The sequence below is a fragment of the Pithys albifrons genome, chromosome 9 (genome assembly GCF_047495875.1).
Source record: "Pithys albifrons albifrons isolate INPA30051 chromosome 9, PitAlb_v1, whole genome shotgun sequence".
Taxonomy (NCBI): domain Eukaryota; kingdom Metazoa; phylum Chordata; class Aves; order Passeriformes; family Thamnophilidae; genus Pithys; species Pithys albifrons.
This window is the reverse complement of record NC_092466.1, coordinates 18,559,922-18,581,586: the sequence shown is the minus strand read 5'-3', so window position 1 is coordinate 18,581,586 and position 21,665 is coordinate 18,559,922. Positions and strand designations below refer to the sequence as shown.

The 21,665-nt window shown below is 39.5% G+C and overlaps 1 protein-coding gene across 1 annotated transcript; it reads right to left on the bottom strand.

Annotated features, from left to right (window-relative positions):
* Positions 1–343: 343 nt before the first annotated feature.
* Positions 344–10,828, bottom strand: ACTA2 (actin alpha 2, smooth muscle). The gene is made up of 9 exons (XM_071563870.1): positions 10,761–10,828; positions 8,022–8,193; positions 6,171–6,299; positions 4,767–4,877; positions 4,186–4,270; positions 3,933–4,094; positions 3,501–3,692; positions 2,424–2,605; positions 344–1,706 (listed from the first exon to the last, which is right to left on the bottom strand). The coding sequence occupies exons 2-9, from the start codon at positions 8,148–8,150 to the stop codon at positions 1,563–1,565; spliced, it is 1,134 nt and encodes a 377-aa protein (XP_071419971.1). The 5' UTR covers positions 8,151–8,193; positions 10,761–10,828; the 3' UTR covers positions 344–1,562.
* Positions 10,829–21,665: the final 10,837 nt, after the last annotated feature.

The window sequence follows — 21,665 nt, the reverse complement described above, 5'->3', positions numbered from 1 at the left end:
CAGCTCTGTACATCTATTTACTGCTTCAGTAAATTTATATGTAGTAGAGGCAAATATATCAGTTTGGGTGATTTTTTTTTCATCCTTTTTTCCGTTCCACCTTTGTACAGCTCAAGTTTCAGCTAACAGAAAAAAAACACTTAAGAAAACACAAATGCTTTACCTGAGAGCTAAGCCTCATCACATCTTGGAGTAGCAGAGATGCATCAGAGTCCTTTGGAGAAATATCTCTTCTTCAGCAATCTTCCAGTTGAAACTAAATTGAAAGACACTTCTTATCCTGAAAATGAATCCCTGGATCTATCCAGTGTAAGATAAAAGGACCTAGATAGAGTTAGAAGGAAGAACCATACGAAGTTATTTGCTTTTACAAGAGTTTATTTAGTAACTGTTCCAAGAACATAGATTACCTACACTTTAAATAACAGGTGCTGTTGCAAAGAGTTTACAGTTTGAAAGATAACAAGTAACAGGCAAGTGAAATAAACTAATGAATTTAGAGAAGAAAACAGGTTGACAAAAATAAATAGCATCCTTTATTCTGAACTCTAATGAATACAGATTGCAGCAAGGTGCTTAGAGGTGACTTTTTCCAGGTCTGTCTCAGTGAATTCTTTATTCATATATATATACTTTTCAGACAGTATCACTGGCTTCAGCTTCTATGTATATACTTCCAGCTGACTATCAGTTTTGTTGTATTGAAGATTATAAAAGGAATCAGAAAAATCACAGAAGAAGAAAATTGTCTATATTATTTTAGCTACTTTGATTACATTACTTACCCCCTTTGCCCCAAAAAAAAGTTCTGAAGAGAAAGTGTATTAAGCCAGCTTAATTACTTCAGCTCTTGCTAGAATTCACAACATAAAAAGAGTAGGCTGCACTCATCCTGAGGGCATATGCTAAAAAAAATCATATGTTCAACCTATTATTAGTGTTTAGATATGCTCCCAAAGGAACAGGTTTTGTTTCTTCAAAGAAAACACAGAAATGTTGTGGTACACATTGTACCCTGTAAGAAATTAGCTTGACAGCTGTGCATCTACAAGTGATGTGGAGAGATAGTATTTCTGGATAGAGCAGATGCAAAGCGGTGTGCTCATGCTCATCCCAACATTGAACAGATGTTATGCTCCTTTTGTACTGCCAAGAACTTTAGAAAAATCACAATAGGTTCTGTTTGTGGATTAAAATGTTTTCTGAGGCTGAACTTTGAGAACGTGCAGTCTGATAGGTGAGCATTTTCTGGCATTGGTATCACTGAGCCAAAGGTACCTATGCCTTTTCTAATAAGCCCAGAACAGTGTAGTAACAAATTCATGTCACAAGATGGAGCTTCAGACCAGCTGTAATGGCATCTCCACGTATGCACGGTTTGGCTTTTGAGTTTTCTTTTTGTTTTTTAAATAGGAGCAACAATGTCATAGCATAATTAAAATGTATTAAAAAATACACAGTATCCAATTAATCAGATTAATTTGGATGAATGGTGTATGGAATGAAATTATAAGAATGTATTTTCCCGAATACATTCACACTAAGAAAATATATAAAGCAATTTAAAAGCATTTGCGGTGAACAATGGATGGGCCAGCTTCATCATATTCCTGTTTGCTGATCCACATCTGCTGGAAAGTAGACAGGGAGGCAAGAATAGAACCTCCAATCCAGACAGAGTACTTGCGTTCAGGAGGAGCAATGATCTGTTTAAGAAATAAAAGCAATAATTACAGCTGTCTACTGTAAATAATTTTTTTTAATACAAAAATACTAAAGCAGTGATACATAATACTAACAAGATACTACATATATATGCTAGTGTTATCCCTGGCATTTCAACTAGCCATTGCTGCAAGCAGTAAAGTTTAAACATTTGTTATATTTGTTTATATCCTCAATTTCTCTTCCTGAGTCAGCATCCACAGTAACTCCTATCTCATAGTGTATTTGTGTACTCATGGCCTCATATGAGAAAAGGGACATAATTGGTCTGGAAACAAACAGTGATGGGCCAGGAGGGCTTGAGAAAACAAGAAGGAAGATTGTTTTGTCAGTCTCCTTTTTTTTGAACTTGTAGGCCAAGGTAAAAACCAGGATCTCCTCTCTCACATGTCCATCAAACAAAAAGGGCTAAAGAAGCTCACATACAGCCCTAGAGGAAAATTTATGCTGCTGGGTCTCTGCTATTCTTCTTTGGCACGTTAGGGCAGTTGCAGAATTCAACATAAAGAAATGAGAAAAGAGAAGGCTTTTTTTTTTCAGCACCAGTTTCCAGGTGGTGATTATTTGCTAGACAGTCAACACATGATTCAAATATGTTAAAAGCATTTACCTTTAAAGTGTCACTATGTTTCACTAGATCTTTGAGGACTTTGTAAATGCCAACTTATATAGTCTACAAATGATTGCACTCTACATACCTTGATCTTCATAGTGCTAGGAGCCAGAGCAGTGATTTCCTTCTGCATCCTGTCTGCAATACCCGGGTACATTGTAGTGCCTCCAGACAGCACATTGTTGGCATAAAGATCCTTTCTGATGTCTATGTCACATTTCATGATGCTGTTGTAAGTGGTTTCATGAATGCCAGCAGATTCCATGCCTGGAGAAGGTACAAAAGAACTCTGAGGAAGCAGCTCCATCCAGAGACTTAAAATTGTTAACACAGAACTGACAACATGAACTTTTGTGTCTCTTTGGAAGACATCAGTCTTCAGAGCTTTGGAAATCTGGAAAGTCATTCTGCAGTGCCCAATTACTTGCTTAAGCATTCTTCAGTGTACAGCCCCCCTCTCCCACTTACACACACAACTCCTCCTTAAAAAGAAACCTGAGGATGTGGAATAGTAAAGTTTCCACTAGGCTTTTGTAGGAAATCTCAATTGTCCTAAGAATTCCTTATATGGTCTTGGAATAATTTGTTTTCTTTTTTCTTTCTTTTTTCTTTTTAAATTAACTTACCTTAGACACAGAACAGTCAAAAAATGTCCTAATACCTCTACGTATGCAAGTATTTTATTTCTGAGCTGAAATTCTGCTTATTGACAGAACTGACACTGAATTTCAGTGTGACCTAGTTGCATATCTGCCTTCATGGATGTGGATTTGCATGCGATTGTCTTAGCTTTGCTCTGAAAATGTGATGAACCATGGATGGGAGCAGTCTTCTGGAAAAATAAAAGCAGGTTCTTCCTGCCTGCCTGCCTCTGCCACCGCTCCCCACTTCTGACAAGCACATTTAAATATACAAATTGGCAAAGGTCCAATGCCAGAGCCAGGAATAAACTTTGTGTGTTTATTTTGGGAAAGTATTTTGTGTAATTGTTTGACATGAAGTTCTTCCCACCATATTAATAGTCCTGTTCTGAAAGATTATTTTATAATGTGTGGTAGGACACACTTGTATGTCTGAGTTAGTAATGGAACACAATCAAACGAAAAATAGGGACTTCATATTTATGTGATGTTTACCAAGGCAGAACAGTCATTCAACCTACCAATGAAAGATGGCTGGAAGAGGGTCTCTGGGCAGCGGAAGCGTTCATTTCCAATGGTGATTACCTGACCATCAGGAAGCTCATAGCTTTTTTCTAGAGAGGAGGAAGATGCAGCAGTGGCCATCTCATTTTCGAAGTCCAGGGCCACGTAACACAGCTTCTCCTTGATGTCACGGACAATTTCACGCTCCGCTGTCAAGAAGATTCAATCTTTAGAACAGCATTCAGGAAGGACCTATACATGTTGATGGGTTGCGCCCTTTCAACTTCCAACACCCTCCTCATATTTTAAACAAATCCTTCGCGAGCCTTGCAAGGGATTTTCACTGAAATCCTCATGCCTATTTAACCACAGAACCACTGCTAGTCCTTCTAAGACCAGTAGAAATATTGCACATTAAAAGCTCTCCTCAGTCAGCAGCATGTCCTTACCGGTGGTCACAAAGGAGTACCCACGCTCCGTCAGGATTTTCATGAGGTAGTCTGTCAGGTCACGGCCAGCCAGGTCCAGACGCATGATGGCATGTGGCAGGGCATATCCTTCATAAATTGGCACATTGTGGGTGACACCATCTCCAGAGTCAAGCACGATCCCTTTGAGAAGATAACACATGTTTCATTCCTAGGTGCACATCAACTCTTGTGACTATTTCAAACATCTATGTCACATTCCCCAGAGCCCTACCTGTGGTACGTCCAGAGGCATAGAGGGACAGAACAGCTTGAATAGCTACATACATGGCTGGCACATTAAATGTCTCAAACATGATCTGAAATGCAATTAAAATAATTGTCTTAATACTGGGAGGGGTTAGCTTAATTGAAGCAATTTACAGAAAGATTTTCATATTTTCATACAAGATTTTCATATTTCTCAATGGTTGGTAATAACAAGAAAGGAAAACACAAAATCTAAATCCAAAAATATTTGTCCAATAGAATCTCCCTGTATTTGGACTATATCCTTAATGTAATAATATAGACACATGCACGTATTAAAGATAATTTGGTAATAGACATGGGCATGAAAATAGATTAAGATTACGTAAAACTTGGACAGACTGAAGTACTCATATTCCAAGTCGATACACTGATTTTCTAAAGTAAATGTAATAATATGTAAATATGACAGGTAGTCACTATGCACTTTCCATCCTCCTTAACAAAGAAAGGTAGACTACTGGACAGCATGACTAACTGAAATTATGAAGTTCACATCCTGTTGAAGCACAAAGATGGATTATTCCATAGCTACAGTGTATTTACCTGGGTCATTTTCTCACGGTTGGCTTTGGGATTCAGTGGTGCTTCAGTCAACAGAGTTGGGTGTTCTTCAGGTGCAACCCGGAGCTCATTATAGAAAGAGTGATGCCAGATCTGAGGATAATGGGAGAAGCCAAAGGAAATAAACACCATCAGCCAGCAGCTCAGAATCACTGCAAGACAGGCATTGTGCTGCAGCACACCGGTTACAGCCCTAGATACAGACTCATGATGCCTCTCATTCAGTTGTTCTTACTGCCTTCGTAGAGATTACCAGAATAAGTGTAGAAAGAAAAGCATTATCCTCAAGTTTTACTACCAAAAATATATTACTTACTTTAAGGACACACAAGGTAATGAAATTTGGTATGTTATTAATATGTTAGAGTAGAAGATACTTAGTTATACAGCAATGCTATTTCAACTATTGAAAGTGAAACAGTTCTAGAACAACTCTAGAACATACACAGAGTTCAATGCATAATGGATCTCTTGACAGTTTCATCTTTTGGTTTGTATCGGCCAGCCAAAAAAATCATAAGAAATGAGGGTAAATAGTTTGTGAGGTTGAAAGTCACCTTGTGTTTATCACGTCCACACAACTCATTCCTACAAGATGTGAAAATCTGAGACCAAATGGATTGCAATTAGGAGTTTAAGACATCAATAAGAAGTAAACTGACCAGAAACTTTAGTCTAAAGACCAAGAAGTTTTTGCTAAGCTTGTTTTCAAGGTAGGAATGATTATGGATTGGTTAATATGTTTGGATCTAAAAACTTTTTCTTTCAAGTAAAATCTACAATACTGTGACTCCACACGCTTACAGTGTGCTGCAATGTTCTGACTGTTCCAAATAGCCCTGTTTTCACAAAACAACATTAAATGGAGATACCATTTTAGAATGTTAGAAATTATATCATCTGTACAAACTATGATGATAAACATGATTCTAGAAGCCTTTCATCCAAATACTGCATTTCACAGCAATACTGCTAATCTTTCAAGCATTAAAAATCTGTGTATAAACAGTGCCCTTAACATAAAAATCAAATACATACTTTCCTCTTTTGTAGAAACAGACACTTTCTTAAATTCCATTTACTTACTAGCAAAGTGATATATTCCTTTTCTTTCTTTCCTCCCCTTTCTCCCCCCCCCACTTCCCCCCTCCCCCCCAGTATAATTAGCAAAGATCAGATGGGAGTAAAAGAACTCCCAACTACTATTTTGATGTGCTTCTAGTGATACTCAAGATTTAGATGCAAGTTAACCTTGGCTGTTAACAAGCTTCTCATTAAACCATACTGGACAGCATGACACTTTCATCTAAAATTTAGTGGGTGAACATTTGGTTCAAGTAGTTCTCTTTACTAGTGACACACATCAACTTTTCAAAGCTGAAATACCTTCTCCATGTCGTCCCAGTTTGTAATGATGCCATGTTCTATGGGGTATTTCAAGGTCAGGATTCCTCTCTTGCTCTGAGCCTCATCACCTACATAGCTGTCTTTTTGACCCATACCAACCATCACACCCTACAAAATGATACAAAGTGATTTAGTCTTTTAGGGAGAAGTGTTGCAAAGTAGACAAAACATTACCTGTGAAATAAATCCAGTTGCCAGTTACACTAGTTACAATATATTTTACAAATACTAACAAATGCAGTATTATTTGTTGCTCTTAAATTGCCAGTATTAAATGTTTAGTTCACTTAAATCCCTGAAGTTCATGTCTGTACTACACTTCAAGTAAACAGAACAAGTACAATATTAAATGCCTCAAGACAAAGTGGATAAAGTTGTTTTAGTGTTTGTTATTATTTAGGAATTAACTGCCTGCTAAATTATAATAAAGTGGAGTAAAAGCAGAAAGGGATATTGTGCCATCTAAGGGTCAAGATGGAGCAATACACACTTTATATTTTCCAAATTTTATTTTTCATCCTCTTTTTGAACACTATAATATTGTAATTAGAGACAGACTATTTATATCTACTGATACAGGCTTCTTTATAGATATGTTTATGGATTCTGTAGAAATGATCAAAGGACCAGAAACTGGAAACTACTCTGGATATACACTAGTCTCTATGTTAAAGTCAGAAAGAATGAAAAAAATTAATACATAATAGGATGCTTTGAGTGTATAATACTCCTATCAGAACTTAGTCATTACAGACTCCAAACCATGGCATCTCTCTGTCTTGAAAATAGACATCTTGGATTCACAATTTTTGATGGGATAATCCTTCCTTCAGGGCACTGTCTGTGATACACAATCAGGAAAGAAATGTTCTGAAATCTGTATTTGTTTCCACTGTGACTACATGGCTTGGTTTTGAGCAATCACTATCATTCACACTGGCTACAGAAGGTGGCATTTGAATACACTTTTAAAGTATGGTAATGTCCAGTGGCCTCAATTAGCCCTTGAGTCCCAGGTTCTACACTGAAAAGCAGATATTTCTCCAGTTCTGAAGAACTTAAAATGCATTTGCTGGGTATATAAAGTGCCACATCTTACAAGCAGCTTGTTTGTTTCCATCAGGGCCTTGGGTGACACAGAAGCAATTAGGTGGATCTGCTAATTATGTGAATTAGTTTGTTGTGGCCTAGCCAAGCTGCTCCACTTCATGTTAATGATGATCTATCTCATAAATTCACTATATTTAAACCACACAGATAATAAATGTACTTTGCAAGCCATTAAAATATAGTGGAATGTATCATACACTCAAGGAAACTGTGAAGCTAAAGAAACTCAACCCTAGGCAGGTGCTGAATTTATGATACAGCTAAATGAATAAAGTCAGGAAGGTTAGTAGGAAGCTGACTGAAAACAACTTCTTCCTCCTTTAGTTTTCCACACACTTATATCATTAGCTTTAAGGGCAGTGAAAATTTCCAGATGTTTCTGTGTTGGTCTTACTCAGGGTTTGCATTGGTTTTTGTTTTTTCTTTTTTAACTAGCGTTACCAAGTTCTCTTGTTGATTCAAAGTTAAGGGGCAGGGAAAAGATGGTATAGAAAGAAAAGAAAAATCTTAGAAGGACTCCTCTCGCAAGGCAAGAGACCTGCTTTGACTCAGGTGAGGGCACTTCTGGACTCAGTTTGCCTGGAAATACTGTGTTAACAGATCACCCCAGGCTGGACTAGTTCCAGACACGGGAAAAGGTGGCCCTGGGGTGAATAGCTGGGGATAAGACAGCAAAGCCTTCTACAAGCCCAGTAAGGAATAACCAAAATAGTTCATCACCTGGTGCCTGGGACGACCCACAATGGATGGGAAAACCGCTCTTGGAGCATCGTCCCCAGCAAAGCCGGCTTTACAGAGCCCAGACCCATTGTCACAAACAAGGGCAGTGCTGTCCTCTTCCTCACACATCTTCTACCTCAATGTCCTCTGGCCCTCCAGGCAGAAAACAGCCCTATGAAAACAGCAGAGAAGAATTAAAACAAAACCAAACCACATATTCAGGTAGCAGACCCACCCTTGAAGACAGAGATGGCTCTATGAAAGCAACTAGCACAGCAAGGAGGGGCATGGCAATCATGAGGGCTGCTGAGCTATATGAGGGAACGAGGGAATGGGCTTTCTTCTGAAAGCGTGAGAGGTTTCAACCATGTCTGGCAAAGGGCTGTGTGCTCTAGGGATTATCCAGGGAATTCCAGAGGAGACTTCCAGCCCTGCAGCATGGGCAGAGAGATCAAGGAGCAGCAAATGTTTATCTAAATTTGGTCACAGAAATCCACAGCTGGGGGTGGGAGATAAAAGAAAACACTGGACTGTCAGCTGCATAAACAAAGATCCATTGCATTGGATTCAGCACAACTTTCTCCTGCTTTTCTATCACTCTGATGAAATCCCAACACGTGGAAAACTGTCAAAGGTAAGGGCACTTCATCTTCCCCTTTTAGTCTTGTTCTACACAACAACTAACCACATGAAATGCTATGCATGTACCAGGGGTGGTATCCTGATGCAGATATTAACCCACTGTGTGAAGATGGCCAACTAAGTTTATGTTTAACTTTTTGAAAAAGAAATGTTCCAAAGTAGAAAAAAAATGGGGGGAGGGGGGAAATGTGGGGGGAAAGGGGGCAGCAAGCCTTTTCCAGTCTTCCTCTAATCAGTCAGAAAATCATAACCCAGTTTTAAAATGAAGCCAGAGACAGTATGTATTTTAAAAACAGGTCATATGCTCTATCATCATTTCAAAGCAGCTAATAAACTACATTTGTAGAGTGACAGAGCTATTTATGTTGGTTCTTAGTCTCAGTAAAAAGAAACTGTTTTCTTCCTCTGGCAACAGGAAGATAATATAAGTAATAAAAATGCTTTGAAGGCTTTGTATTAAAGTCAATTACAGAAAAAAGCACTGAATACCAAGACTCAAGAAGAACTATTTGCTTGCAATTTATAGCGTGGTAGGGAATCACTTGGCTCACTCCAAGCCTGGGCTTCCATGCAGAGTTCAACAAATTGCAATGTGTTAACAGCTAAGGGAGACAGCTGTCATCCATGGACCAGCTGGCTCTGCATACAGTCTCCAAAACCTTCTGCCATGGGAATACTGGAAACACAGGATGAAATAAGAATGGGGTCAGTGAGAGCCAATGAGTAAGAGAGTCCACAATCTGTTCATCCTCTACCTGGATGAAACAAGCATGGACAGTTCTCTCAAATCCTTCATTTGAGATCCTCTGCCTCTGCCTAGCCAGAAAGCCACAAGACATGGCTGCAACCCTGCTCCTGCAGGCTGAGTGGGCAGAGTTCCTAGAAGACAAGGATAATGAAACCCTAATTTTGCATGCTTCAGATATTTTATCATTATAATTGGGAAAGGAAAGTAGGTTGCATTTTTTTCATTTATTAAACTCCTGGGGAAGCAGGTTCTTTATATTCAAATATTTACTGAATGGAGTACAACCGTTATCTAATATGAATGAAAAGACTGGTTTGGACAAACCATTTCCTAATTAGGAAATAGGCTTTCAACCATCTGTTTTTGGAACAGAGTTCGAGGTCAGGGGGTTTGTTCAAACCAATGCAGCTAATGCAATGCCAAAAATCACTGGGGGGGAGGGGAAATAGCAGGGCAGGAAAGGCTGCATTTCTGAGCCTAGTGCACTCTAAATGAAAACCATATTTAGTAATAAAGCACAAAAAGCAGAAAAATCAGACAGAGGGCTCTGCTGCCAACCAGTGAGTTACAGCTCAGGACTGCTACAGCATGCAGTAGCAACATCTTAGAGCAACAAATGTCACTGAGTACTGTGGAAGAAAGGAATTTTTTCTCCCAACTAATCAATAGTCTTTAGTCTCTTCTCCTTGCTTTACATCTAAATATAATCAATCTCCACAACAAGCTATTAAAGAGAACTCCAGCTCCACAAGAAATACCGTGCATAGCCTGTTCCTTAATGAAATGTTTGGCATTTTACAGAACAGTAGTTTCATGTACATAGAGACAAGAATGAATACACACACATCATCACTTTATCCTATTAGACACTGCTAATTTGCACACTTTCAGCTCTTCTTGCAGTCACATTCCCAAAACACTCATGTACCTTACACTGGGTTAAGAACACTGAAGCAAGTCTGCTAAGAAACACTACTACATAGCCCTTCAGGAACTTTGTTCTGTCCCAAACTAACACCCTAAGGTCACACAGGTTCATCTAAACCTGAACATAGCTGTAATTGCAGCTGTGGCATTACTCCAACTGTTTCTATATACAATTGCTGAAGTGCTGCTAGAATTGGCACAATTATTAGGTAGAACTTTTCTGTCCCTTTCAGAAATACTATAAAATAAAGACACTCATTACAGATACTACAAATATTCTATCAACTCAATTCTAATAAGTAAGTTTGCTTAAGCAAATTACAGCACAACAGTACATGCTCTTGAATATGTTCCATTTGACATTATTTAATTGAAGTCCTCTAGCAATCCATAAATCATGCCATTGGTTATATGCCACTTACCCTGACAGTGCTTGGCTGGGGATAGCTGCTCTGGGATGGTGCACTCTGTATCTGAAAACTCTGAGGTTATATAGTCCCTTCAGCTCTTCTCCTCCCACTAGCCTCCCAAACAAGGAGCAGAGACAGACAGAGACAGAGCTGAAGTCTTTAACAAAACCATATAGGGACCTTAATACAAAAAACTCTAATCTGGGTGGCCACAGGCCCTAGGTCTCTTCCACTGCATTCCAGTGTAGAGCTCATGAAACAGGAGGAGACTTTCAGCTGTGTAAGATAAACACTTTAAAACTTCAGGAGAGTTGTTAAAATACAGAGAGTAGGAGCATGGCCACAATAGACATCCTCTGGCAGCAGAATCGTGTTCAAACAAGAGAGGTCCAAGACTCCACAGTAACATCCAAGAGGCAGAATGAGAAATTGAAAGAACAGTCATTTATAACAGACAAGATATTTTTAAAAAAACACTGCCATTAAAGTTTTTGATAAAAATTATGAAAATATTTCTGGCCAGCTAAACAGTTGGTCAATTTTTTTACCAAGTCTCTTTAAAAGCTTGTCATTTTGCTAGCATACTAAATATTGCCCATAGGCTTAAGGGTAGTAAAAACAGTACCTGCTGTTGTATAGGGTTCACAGAGAAGCCTTTGAAGGTTGTGAAAAGGTTCAGTTAAAAGATTGTTATGATCCCCTTTGGACTGTGATGGGTTAGAATCCGTATTGTTTCTCAGACAGCTTATTTTTCAGCCCTAGGACCTATATGCCCTAGTGCTACTTCACTGATGGCCATAAGTCTGGACTGGCATAAACTCATGTCTCAAATTGTTCATAGTAAAGTTGTTGAATTTTATAACCCCAGCTAGGTTTTCCACTGGACATATTTTTAGCAAATAAAGGAACACTTTTCACTGTACAAGTTATTTTCATCACAGGCCTCAATTTTTACAGCTGTAGCCAACTGTTCTCTGCACAGACTAATTCTAGCATAGCAACCCTTTCATAGCCAACATTTTGTCATTAAGTTTGTACAAAAGACCAGAAACAGCACCTCTTAACTCCAATGCTAAACTTTACAAATTCAAAACTGCTCCAAGCACACAAGCCAAAAAAGATGTGAGAATCCAAGTGAGATCCTTGTATGTGAGTCTTGCTGCAGAAGAGGGAGTTTGCTTACAGATTGCTTGCTGCCAAATTGAGCAGCCTTAATGCAAGAAAAGCTCCCATAAAACCACAGTGAAAGTTTTTCTGATGTGAAAATTTAAGGAATAAGCTACTAATAGAGATAGTAGTTAGACAAAATTATGGATTGAAGACCAAAAGGAATTTAACTTTTAAGGAAAGGAACTTTGAAGGAATGTAATTGCCTTGAAGAGTCAGAAACAGAAACTACCAGATGTTGGAACATGAGCCATCCAAAACCTATTTATTATTTCACTTCTAGCATTGAAGCAAGAGACAGTGATATTTAAAACAAAACAAAACACAACCCCACCAAGGTAAGCAACCTAAAAGAGAGGATCTAAACAGGCCCTTTTTTGTGTATCTCTAAGTGACACTCAAAGGACAGCCAAAATCAAATTCTTTGTTTTCAAACAACGCTCAATAACATAGCTGAGAAAACTTGTATACATCATATAAAACATACGGTATTAGATGTGGGAACTTGGGTCAGGGGGAAGGAGAATTTCACACCCTTTGATGCAGTATCATGTCTGATTTTGATACAACCATCAATTACCTTCTAGAAGAGAAGATACACAATTCTAGGTTTTCAGAAACATCATTGGCTACTACTCCTTAGGAGTACCAAGACTGGGAGAAAGGTTCAAAAGAATCCAAATTTTCTGCCTTACTGAGCAGAGGTTCACACTCCCAAAACAGCTTACTGGTGATGACCCTGTAGCAGATACAGCACATACAAGATTGCAGAGCCAAGTAAACAACCCCTCAGCAGAAGTGATACATAATTCACACTGCACCTCAGCATAACTAGAAATGTAGGCAACAGTTTTCTACAAGAGGCCTCTGTGAACATTAAGGAGACAGTGGCCATGCAGATGCCACAGGCTTGTATTTCTATTAAGCTTCATCATAAGTTTATGATACCTATAAACTTAGCCTTGTGGCAATGATGGCAGCAGCAGCCCCTTGGCTGATTTGAGGAACGGTTATTTGGGTGAGGATAAACATCACTGCCTGTCATGGGAACCAAAGATGTAGGAATCCTGGTTTTCAGGGTGCTCATGAAAAAGATATGGCTAACAGAGAGTCTCAATCAGAGCAGGTAGTTGTTGATATAGCGATACAGCGTAAACATCAGTTGTTTGGAAAGACCTACTGTATGAAGGATATTTGTTAGAGACAGGCATAGGCACACTAGAAGGAAGAAGTAAGCTCAGATGCTTGACTGAGCAGTAGTGATGAACACACAGAAACAGCAAAGAAAAAATTTAGAGATACTGCCCAGCCATGCCTCCAGCACACAATGAAGAGCAGGGCTCAGCAAGAAGCTTGTCTCTACAGCGTGATGTTATAGAAAGTGCCGGGGCAGGAAGGAAGGCAAACAGGTGAACTATGCAAGGAAATTAGGTCACTCCAGCTCGAGGGACACTATAGAATAAAGGTATTTCTTTTCTTTTTAGTGACTCCATGCTGAAGTTATAATCACACAGTTATTACTAGACATAAAAGTACATGTCAAAAACTGATATTAGTAGTTTACATCTTTCTTCTCAGCAACTTAGGTCATTGCCAGAGGGATAAGGGGGAAGGGGAAAATGTAGTTGGCATGAGACATGAATACAAACAAAGAGACTGGAATAGAACAAGTCTTCTGAGAATCAAGCTTAAATGCTGGGGACCACACCTCTGAGCCCTCCTCTGCAGCTGTGGACACAAAAGAGCTTAGCCCAAACATACATATATATACAAATATGCAAATATATATAGGTACAGTGGGTTGGTTTTATTTGGGTTTTCTTTTTTCTTCAACAAAAAACCCACAAGACCGTTCCTGAAAGTACTTTACCTTTTCCTCTGGAGGCTACTTCCATCACGAGTTTCTGCTGCCTAGCTTTCAGTCCTTATTCTGCTCATTTGTATAGAAACCACACAGTGTGTTTTGCCTGATGTGTTTATATCCCAAGGCTCTCGTTCTTTCTTTGTATCCATTGCCGAAAGCTATGTTTTTTATTTAGCTTCCACTGAGAACTTTGTTTTTCCATACTAAACCCTTTTGCAGTCTGATATAGGAGTATATCTGGAGTACAATCAGAGAAAGAAAAACAAGTGGAAAAAGTAATTTTGCCTCTCTCTTTAGTACTTTTTACCCTGATCTCTTTACAGAGATACTAGCAAACCTCCAATGCACATTGGGAACTTGCCTATTGACTTGAAGCATCTTTCAATACAACAGTGGAAACTCTCAGCTACACCTTCCTTAAGTTCTTTCTTTTTCAGTGACTTGTGCAGATTGCCATATGGACCCAAAATGTGCTTGGTACTCCACAGTAGCTGTACAGCCACCATGCCTATGAAATGGGCTCCAGCTGGCCTGAAGAATGCCAACTCAGAGGCCCCACACCAGTGAGTAAATGCCATCCATACTTTTTTGGTAAAGGAGGACAGAAGCTGCAAATTTATCCCAACTGCTATAGAAGACTGTGAATAAAGTAATCCCTTTGCTTTACTTTATAAGGGAAAACAACCTCTGAGATGTGCATGGAGACCTTCCTGCCTGCATCCAATTGGCTGTTTAGGAATGAGGCTCTGCTAAATATGTCTCTGGCTCCTTTTTATTTGGGAATTCCTTTCATCTTCGTAACATTAGCAAAATCTCTAATGTTTTGGTTTGTCTGGCTTCAAGCCCTCTCCTCTATCTCATTGATAGGCTTTACACTTCCCCTCCCCACCCCCTCACACACACACACGTTTTGAGAAAAACAGGAATAAAGAAGTTTTAGGGAGAAGAAAGTCATTCTAATAACCTGATTCATTGCAGCCGTCACACAGCATGCATCTGCAAAGTGTCAGAGTAACCATAAACTGTCAGACCCATAGATTAGCTTCCTCTGTGATTGTCAGGCTCTTGTGCTGGTCTCTCTCTAAGAACTAAGCCAAAATCACTCTAATCATTCTCAAATATTGCAGTTTTCAAACTAGAAAGTTTAGAAAATAGTTTTGCCACTACAGTTCAAGAGCTAGAGAAGGCAATGTTTGCCTCCTGGGCCTCTTGAGCATGGTGATGAAGAACGTTAATTCACAACCTTCCTTCATCTTCTTGACAAGGTCTCTTCCTTCACAGTAATGCAGTAGTTATCCTTCATTCAAAATCAAAGGAACACATTCAAAGTAAAAATGAGATAATGGCTCTCTCATCATTCCTTCTTAGATAAACAAACAGAACGTAAGTACAAGTCCTGCTGTGTCAGGTTCATATCCATATAGCTCAGCATCCTGTCTATGAGATTTCCTAATAGCAGATGCTTAGGAAAGAAATAGGATGTCTACAGTGGTAATTTTCTTCCTATAGCCTTTCTCCTTTCTATGTGCAGCAGAGGATTTCTTGAGACAGGAGTTTTTACCCATGTCCTCATGCATAATACATGCAGAGAGATTTTTTTCCTCCATAATTTGCCTAATTTAAACACTTGGTTTTGAAAGCCATCCATGGTCGGGGTTTTGGTTTTTTGGTGGTTGGTTGGTTGGGGGTGGGGTTGATAGAAATAAGCTCTACATTTTGTCTGCAAGGCATCACTCACAGTTCACACTTCAGATGGTGTAGACGTGCCTAATACTGGGAAAAAAAACAACATCAAATACATCAGAAGCATAGTCCAAGAAACACTGTTTATATCTAGAGCTGCAAATCCACCAGAGATCCTGGACAAACCCTCAGGCCACTGGCCAAGGCCAAGCTCTGCCCCACTGTTGCAAACATGAAGATGTATCTGTACAAAATTACATTGATAAGGACTCACAATAATATATTGGCGCATCTCCCAAGAGTTACAGGGAACAGATTCTCCTAGACGATTGCCAGAACCTCTCTAGTAACATCATGTCTACATTTGTCAAAATGTAAATGAAGTCTTCCCACTGTGGAAGACAAGTCCTATACTCCTAAGGAAGTGAGACCTACATAACGTATACATGAGACAGGCAAAGCATAGGGGTGCTTCCCCAACAATGACTTCCAAGCTCCCAACCAACATACTACCAGACTGACAACAACAAGTAGAGCACTTCCCAATACATTTTTGTAAGTGGTTTTCCTGTTATTGTCTCACCAAGAGCCAGGTTTCAAGCTGACCTTGCACAGTATAAGAAACCAGATGGTTCCCATGAAAGAAATTTTCTGTGAGTTTCATGAAGCTATTACTTACAGATTAAACCTGTGGGCTCTGCATGCCTACTTACATCACAAAGCCTCACAAGCTCAATTCCTGTATCAGCCAGTTCAGCTGGTCCTCCAGCAAACCATAAGGACAAGGACCTCTACAGGTCATTTCTTTCACTGGTAAATTTGGTAATTTGCAGTAGTGCCCAAGTTTCACTTCTTGTGATCAATACATCATCTCTGCCCAGAGGCTCTGCATGATGACAAACTGCAGAGTCAATCTCACCACAAATGTCACCAAGCCAGTACCTGCCTCTCCAAAGGGTCCATCTCTGGTCTCCAGTCCCTTTTTCCTTGCACCTGTGCTTGGAGCACTTAAAGCAGGCAGGTGTCGCTGCTGGGCAGGCTGGCCCTGCTGCAACTTCCTCATCTTCTGTATGAGTCACTCAACACAACCTATAAACAACTGAGAGCACAGCTGAACTATTTTTTTTAAATCTACACAAGAACTGCTGCATCACAGTGAAGAAATGATAATTACATGGCAACAAACTGAGTAACACACAAAATCTACAAGGGGAAATGCACCACCTGTGTGACCAGGGTGAACATATAGTTTTAAAAATACCTTAGGATTTAAAAGGAACCTACTTTTGTAACTAGCATACCATTATATGAAAGTGTATGGTGTTATGTGCAAGAGTAAAAAATAATGTGGCAAATGCAAAGATATTAAATATATGTGCATCTCCTGTGCCATGAAAAAAAAGCAAAAAACCCCAAACAAACAAGCAAACAAAACAAACAAAATACATAAGTCAATTCAAAGGATTGAAAAACTGTTTGTGTCTTTTTTAAATTTCAATTCCACTGCAAGAGGGTGTTAAAACAGCAGTAAAGTTGGGCATGCACATTGCAGCAGGTATAAATTGCCTGCATCTGCAGAGGTGTTCCAAAGAACAGGCCAAAGTGCCTCCAGAACCATAAATACATTTTCATTAGTCCTTGAAAATGCTTGAGGGGTTTTCCCCAGGAAGAAAGGCAGTTTAACAAAATTTCAAGCATGTAATGAAAAGAAGTAGCTAATTACAAACTTGTCATATGAACACACCACTCTACGTCAACCTATCACAGCTGCCAATACAGAATTCAAATAACAAAAAATAAAAGGAGATGAGATAATAAACATTGATACATAAGGCTTTGTAAAAATGACTTTTAGCATATCTTTTTTCAAAGAATATTATAAACACAGTTGCAAAGCCATCTAAAGCCTTTTATATTCTAAAACATGAAATAATAAAAAGTAAAGCAAATGCAGATCTGACATATGCAGAGTAGCAAGAGAACTGCCCCTGAAAACTGAAGCAAAACAGCACAGGGAAATAACTGCAGAGTGTGTATGATTCTGTGGGACCTTCCCTACCCACCACTGCCTATACACCTTATTGCCTTCATCAGTCATTTGAACAATAACATAAGTTACAGAAAGATGTCACAGATAAAATGTGTGAGAGCATGTATGTGCTTTTATAATTTGCTATAACCTACACTATAGATCTAAGATAAAACAGAGTCCTCCTCAACAGAATCCTGTTTATAATATGAAACCTTGAAAAGGCTCCGCATCTCTGACCTGCACAGAAGGATCTCTACTCCTTCTTCCCCCCATGAAACTTTCACTGAATGTCATTTTGGTTGATGAAAACAAGGTGCAGACAAAGACACCTGGCAAAGTGGTGCCTAACTTGCTGCAGCATGCAGGAAGGACAAGTTTTCACTGGTGCTCTCTGCCTCATGTGCAGCGTCAATTTGCCTCTGTCACACCTTCCTGCACACATCCCGGCTCTGCTTGGGCCTGGAAGCCCCTCCTGTTATCTAATGTGGTGCCTCAGGAGACACAGCTGATGATTGTTGGTAACTTAGCCAGGAGTAACTTAGCACACAGCTATTACTCATGCCCTAGCATATTCAGTTTATAAACCACTTCCCAAACAATGCTAAAGCCCCACAAGAAAACTGAAGCAGGCAGCGTTTTGGTCCTTAATTTGCAGATGCATCTTAGTTACAAAAGGCTGTTTCTTCTTCTTTCTTACAGACAGTTGTAAAAACTATGAAAAGGTAAAGATAACATGCTGGTTTTGTTTAATAATTTGTTTGGTTTTCTGAAAGTGTATCAGCATTTTCCAGTCAAACTCAGAGTTTTCTTTTCCTCTTCCACTAATTGTGTTTTACATCTCCAGCTTTAACTGTTTGCTCACATTCCCTTTCAGGCCAAAGTTTTGTGTTTTCCATTTTATGACTGTAAGGAAGACTTAGATACAAAATTCTGAAACAAACTTAACCATCTTTCAGAGAAACAGAAAATCTCAGAATTCTGCAGTTGTCATACCACTGGTCTCATGGGGGATGAAAACAGTCAGGACTCAGATCTAATCCACCTATAGCCCTGCGGAAGACTTCTGCAATCTCAACTGCTTTTTGTTCCATTTTTTTGACCAGGGTAAGATCACATATACTTGTCCTGTATTGAACACACCCATATAATGTTTCCATGGACTGGTACAGATACCACTCTACATTTCACAGACAGAAGGCTAACATCTCCCTAATTACACTGCAGTTTTAAGGACTTGAAGAACATTCCAAGTATCTTCAGACAGAAAAAGCTAAAGCTGTTGATTCATGTTCTGTTCTTCTTGCAAGTCAGTAACCACACTAAAAAAGGATAAGGTCTCAGAATTATAGTTTCTACTGTGTTGTCAGTCCTGTAAGTACTTCCCAAGTTTCTCTCTCTTTCAGTTCCTTGCTAGTAACTTGTGGAAAAGATGTAGTAACTCCTTTCACTGCTGTAAAACATTGTTGTCCAAGGATCTTGAAAATTCCTGGATGGTTTCCACATCAGGATACCAGAACTACACAACTCTTCCAGCTTCTTAATTACAGCCTGTTGCTTACTACATTGTATTTAGCTGTCTCCGGAAATTAATTTACCAGGTCAAATGTTCAGACCTCTTCAGTATGATATAAATCATTTCCCTGCATGCTGGTTAGTCTGTGCTACACAGCATGAACACATTGTTTAATACAAGGAGAAAATTACGCAATTAGCAGGTCTTCAGCATAAACACATCCCCCCTTCTGAATCACATTTAAATAAAACAATGTTGCTATAGTATTTTATTGCATCAAAAACTGAGGGCCACTCGCAGTGCAAATTGCCAGGCCTGCTCAGAAAATGGGTTGGGAGGAACAGGCAACAACCATACTTTGGAAAAAGTGTTAACATCTGTGTTATTTTATTCTGCATATACAAGAAAACTACTGTTTGCATGAGGGCTAAACGTTCCACATTGTCTTGATTTTGGTAACTTATAGATATCCTTCTGTAAATTGTTTCTGTCAGATCCTTTTTTCCAGGTAGGCCCCATGAAGAGAAAATGTGGGGCTTGTACCAGATCACTCAGGAATAGTGGAACAGTAGCTGGGAGGGCAAAGAACAAGCTCCATGCATTAAAAGCCTTTCACTGCACCAAACTGAGACATGCCAGTCTCTGCCACTCCAGGCTGGGCTGCCCTTGCAGGGACCTGATAGAGAAGGAGTTGATGGCCAGCCCTACCTCCCAAAAAGAGGGAAGTCCCCAGATGTTGGTACAACATATCTTTACATATGCTTTATGCACGTGTCATGAACTCTTATCTTCAATCAAGATAACACCAAAATTACTATTTGTCTCAAGTAAAATCATGGCTCACTGAAGTGATGAAATAAAAGCTGAGAATTCAGTCCTAAAGCTCTGCTTCAAGAAACTAAGACAATTTCCCTACACCATCACGGCATTTCTCACGTTCAGCTAAGGAACTACTCCCCTCTCAGCTCGTTACCTCCAGGCAGGGAGGTTTCTGAGTATCCCTGGAGCTTGGAGAAATTCATGGGAAACTTGTGGCTGTTAAAGTTGTGGCCTGAACTGGCACTAGAATCTCCTGCCCATCCCAGAGAACCAAAAATGCATATTCTGCTGTCCATCCCTCTTCAGTCTCTCATCCAGTCTCCCATTCCTCCATCTGAGCTAGCTGGTAGCAGGAGAGGCAGCTACTGTGCAGTGTGGAAAGGATGTCTCTTACAAAATATTTGACTTTAAAGAAGCATTAGAGAAATGATTCAGCTGAAAAATATCACATCTTATCTGAGAATTTAGCAGACTGCTTCAGACAGCAAACATGATGTATCCCTTCTTGTTATGACCACCATTAGAGACTCACAGCTTTCTAAGCCCATCACTTAGTTGTTGATGAGAACCACCAATAGAAAACAATCAAGTGCATCTTGACTGAAATATGAACCAGTCTGTACTACACACTCAATTCATTTGCTGCAGCTCATAAAAGCTTACTATACAGTGGGCTGTGCAGCCAAACAGAGAAGGTATGACTCACTCCTGTAGCTGCATAAGCTACCCAGGTCTCTCTTCTGTTTGTGCAGATGTGTGGTAGAAGTGGATAAGTTGGTGAAGGTAGGAAACACTGAATAACCCTCCCACCTACAGACTGTTTCTATCACAATAACCCCTCTCTACCAGGATTTAGCTGTTAAACATCTACCTGAAGCATGAGTCTTGGCTAAAAGCACACAGCAGTGCCCGGGAGAAAAACATTCAGAGCAAGATTACTGCATCCTGTTCTCACTCTGAAGAACGTTTATGTCACAAAGGATGCTGAACTGCATCTGAGATGTCAGTGGGAGGAACAGAACTTCTCACATCACTGTCAGGTCCCCGCTGCCCCCAAAGAATTTCAAAGGTTAAGCAATATCAAAAGAAACAAAAACAAGAGCATTTACAGTCTCAGTCACAAGGCATTGCTTTATCTAAGCATGCTAGTTTCACTCATCAGATGATATTCCAGAAAGAGAAGCATGACAGAGCAAAGCAAAGCAGTAGAACTGAATCCCAAAGTCATACTACTTCTTACATCTCAGAAACAGCAGCATGCTGAGATCCTTTGAAAAGTTTCCTCTATCTTCTCATTCCCACTACCTTTAATAAAATTTGTCTTAGTTTACTTCATAATGACAACTTTTCCTTGAAGTGTGGTTGTTTGGGTGTCACTTAATATCACAAATAAAGTCATCTGGTGCACCTGTTAGAGGTTAAAAGCAGAACTTAAGATCTCCTTTTAGTCACATTTACCTCATTTCTCTACAGATCTTTCCTCTCTCATCCCTGGTACAAGGATTCAGTCTTGATTTTAACTCACAAAGGCAAGAAACTCACAAATTAAATCAGCAGTGCTCTGTCCAGGAGGTGCCTGAGTGTCTGGAAACTTCCTCACCCCTAGAGAACATCTAGCATCCCTAACACATTATCTCAAAAGTTTTTATAGCTCATCTGTTACTCATTTGACAGTTAGCATTTGCTGTGCTTCAAGCTTTGAAAGTATAAAGCACAATCTTAGTAATAGCATCTTCAAAAAACAACTAAGACCAAATAGCTTGAAAAAAAGAGAAAAGAGCACCAGCCAGTCTCTGAAGCTGAGCTGCCTGCTCAAGAATTGGATGGAGAGAGAGCTCT

Coding starts and splice junctions, on each gene's coding strand:
- ACTA2 (XM_071563870.1), bottom strand. CDS start 8,150: ATGTGTGAGGAAGAGGACAGCACTGCCCTTGTTTGTGACAATGGGTCT. Junction 4,271..4,766: donor ACCGTGAGAAAATGACCCAG/GTAAATACACTG, acceptor ATTGCATTTCAG/ATCATGTTTGAGACATTTAA. Junction 1,707..2,423: donor CTAGCACTATGAAGATCAAG/GTATGTAGAGTG, acceptor TTTCTTAAACAG/ATCATTGCTCCTCCTGAACG.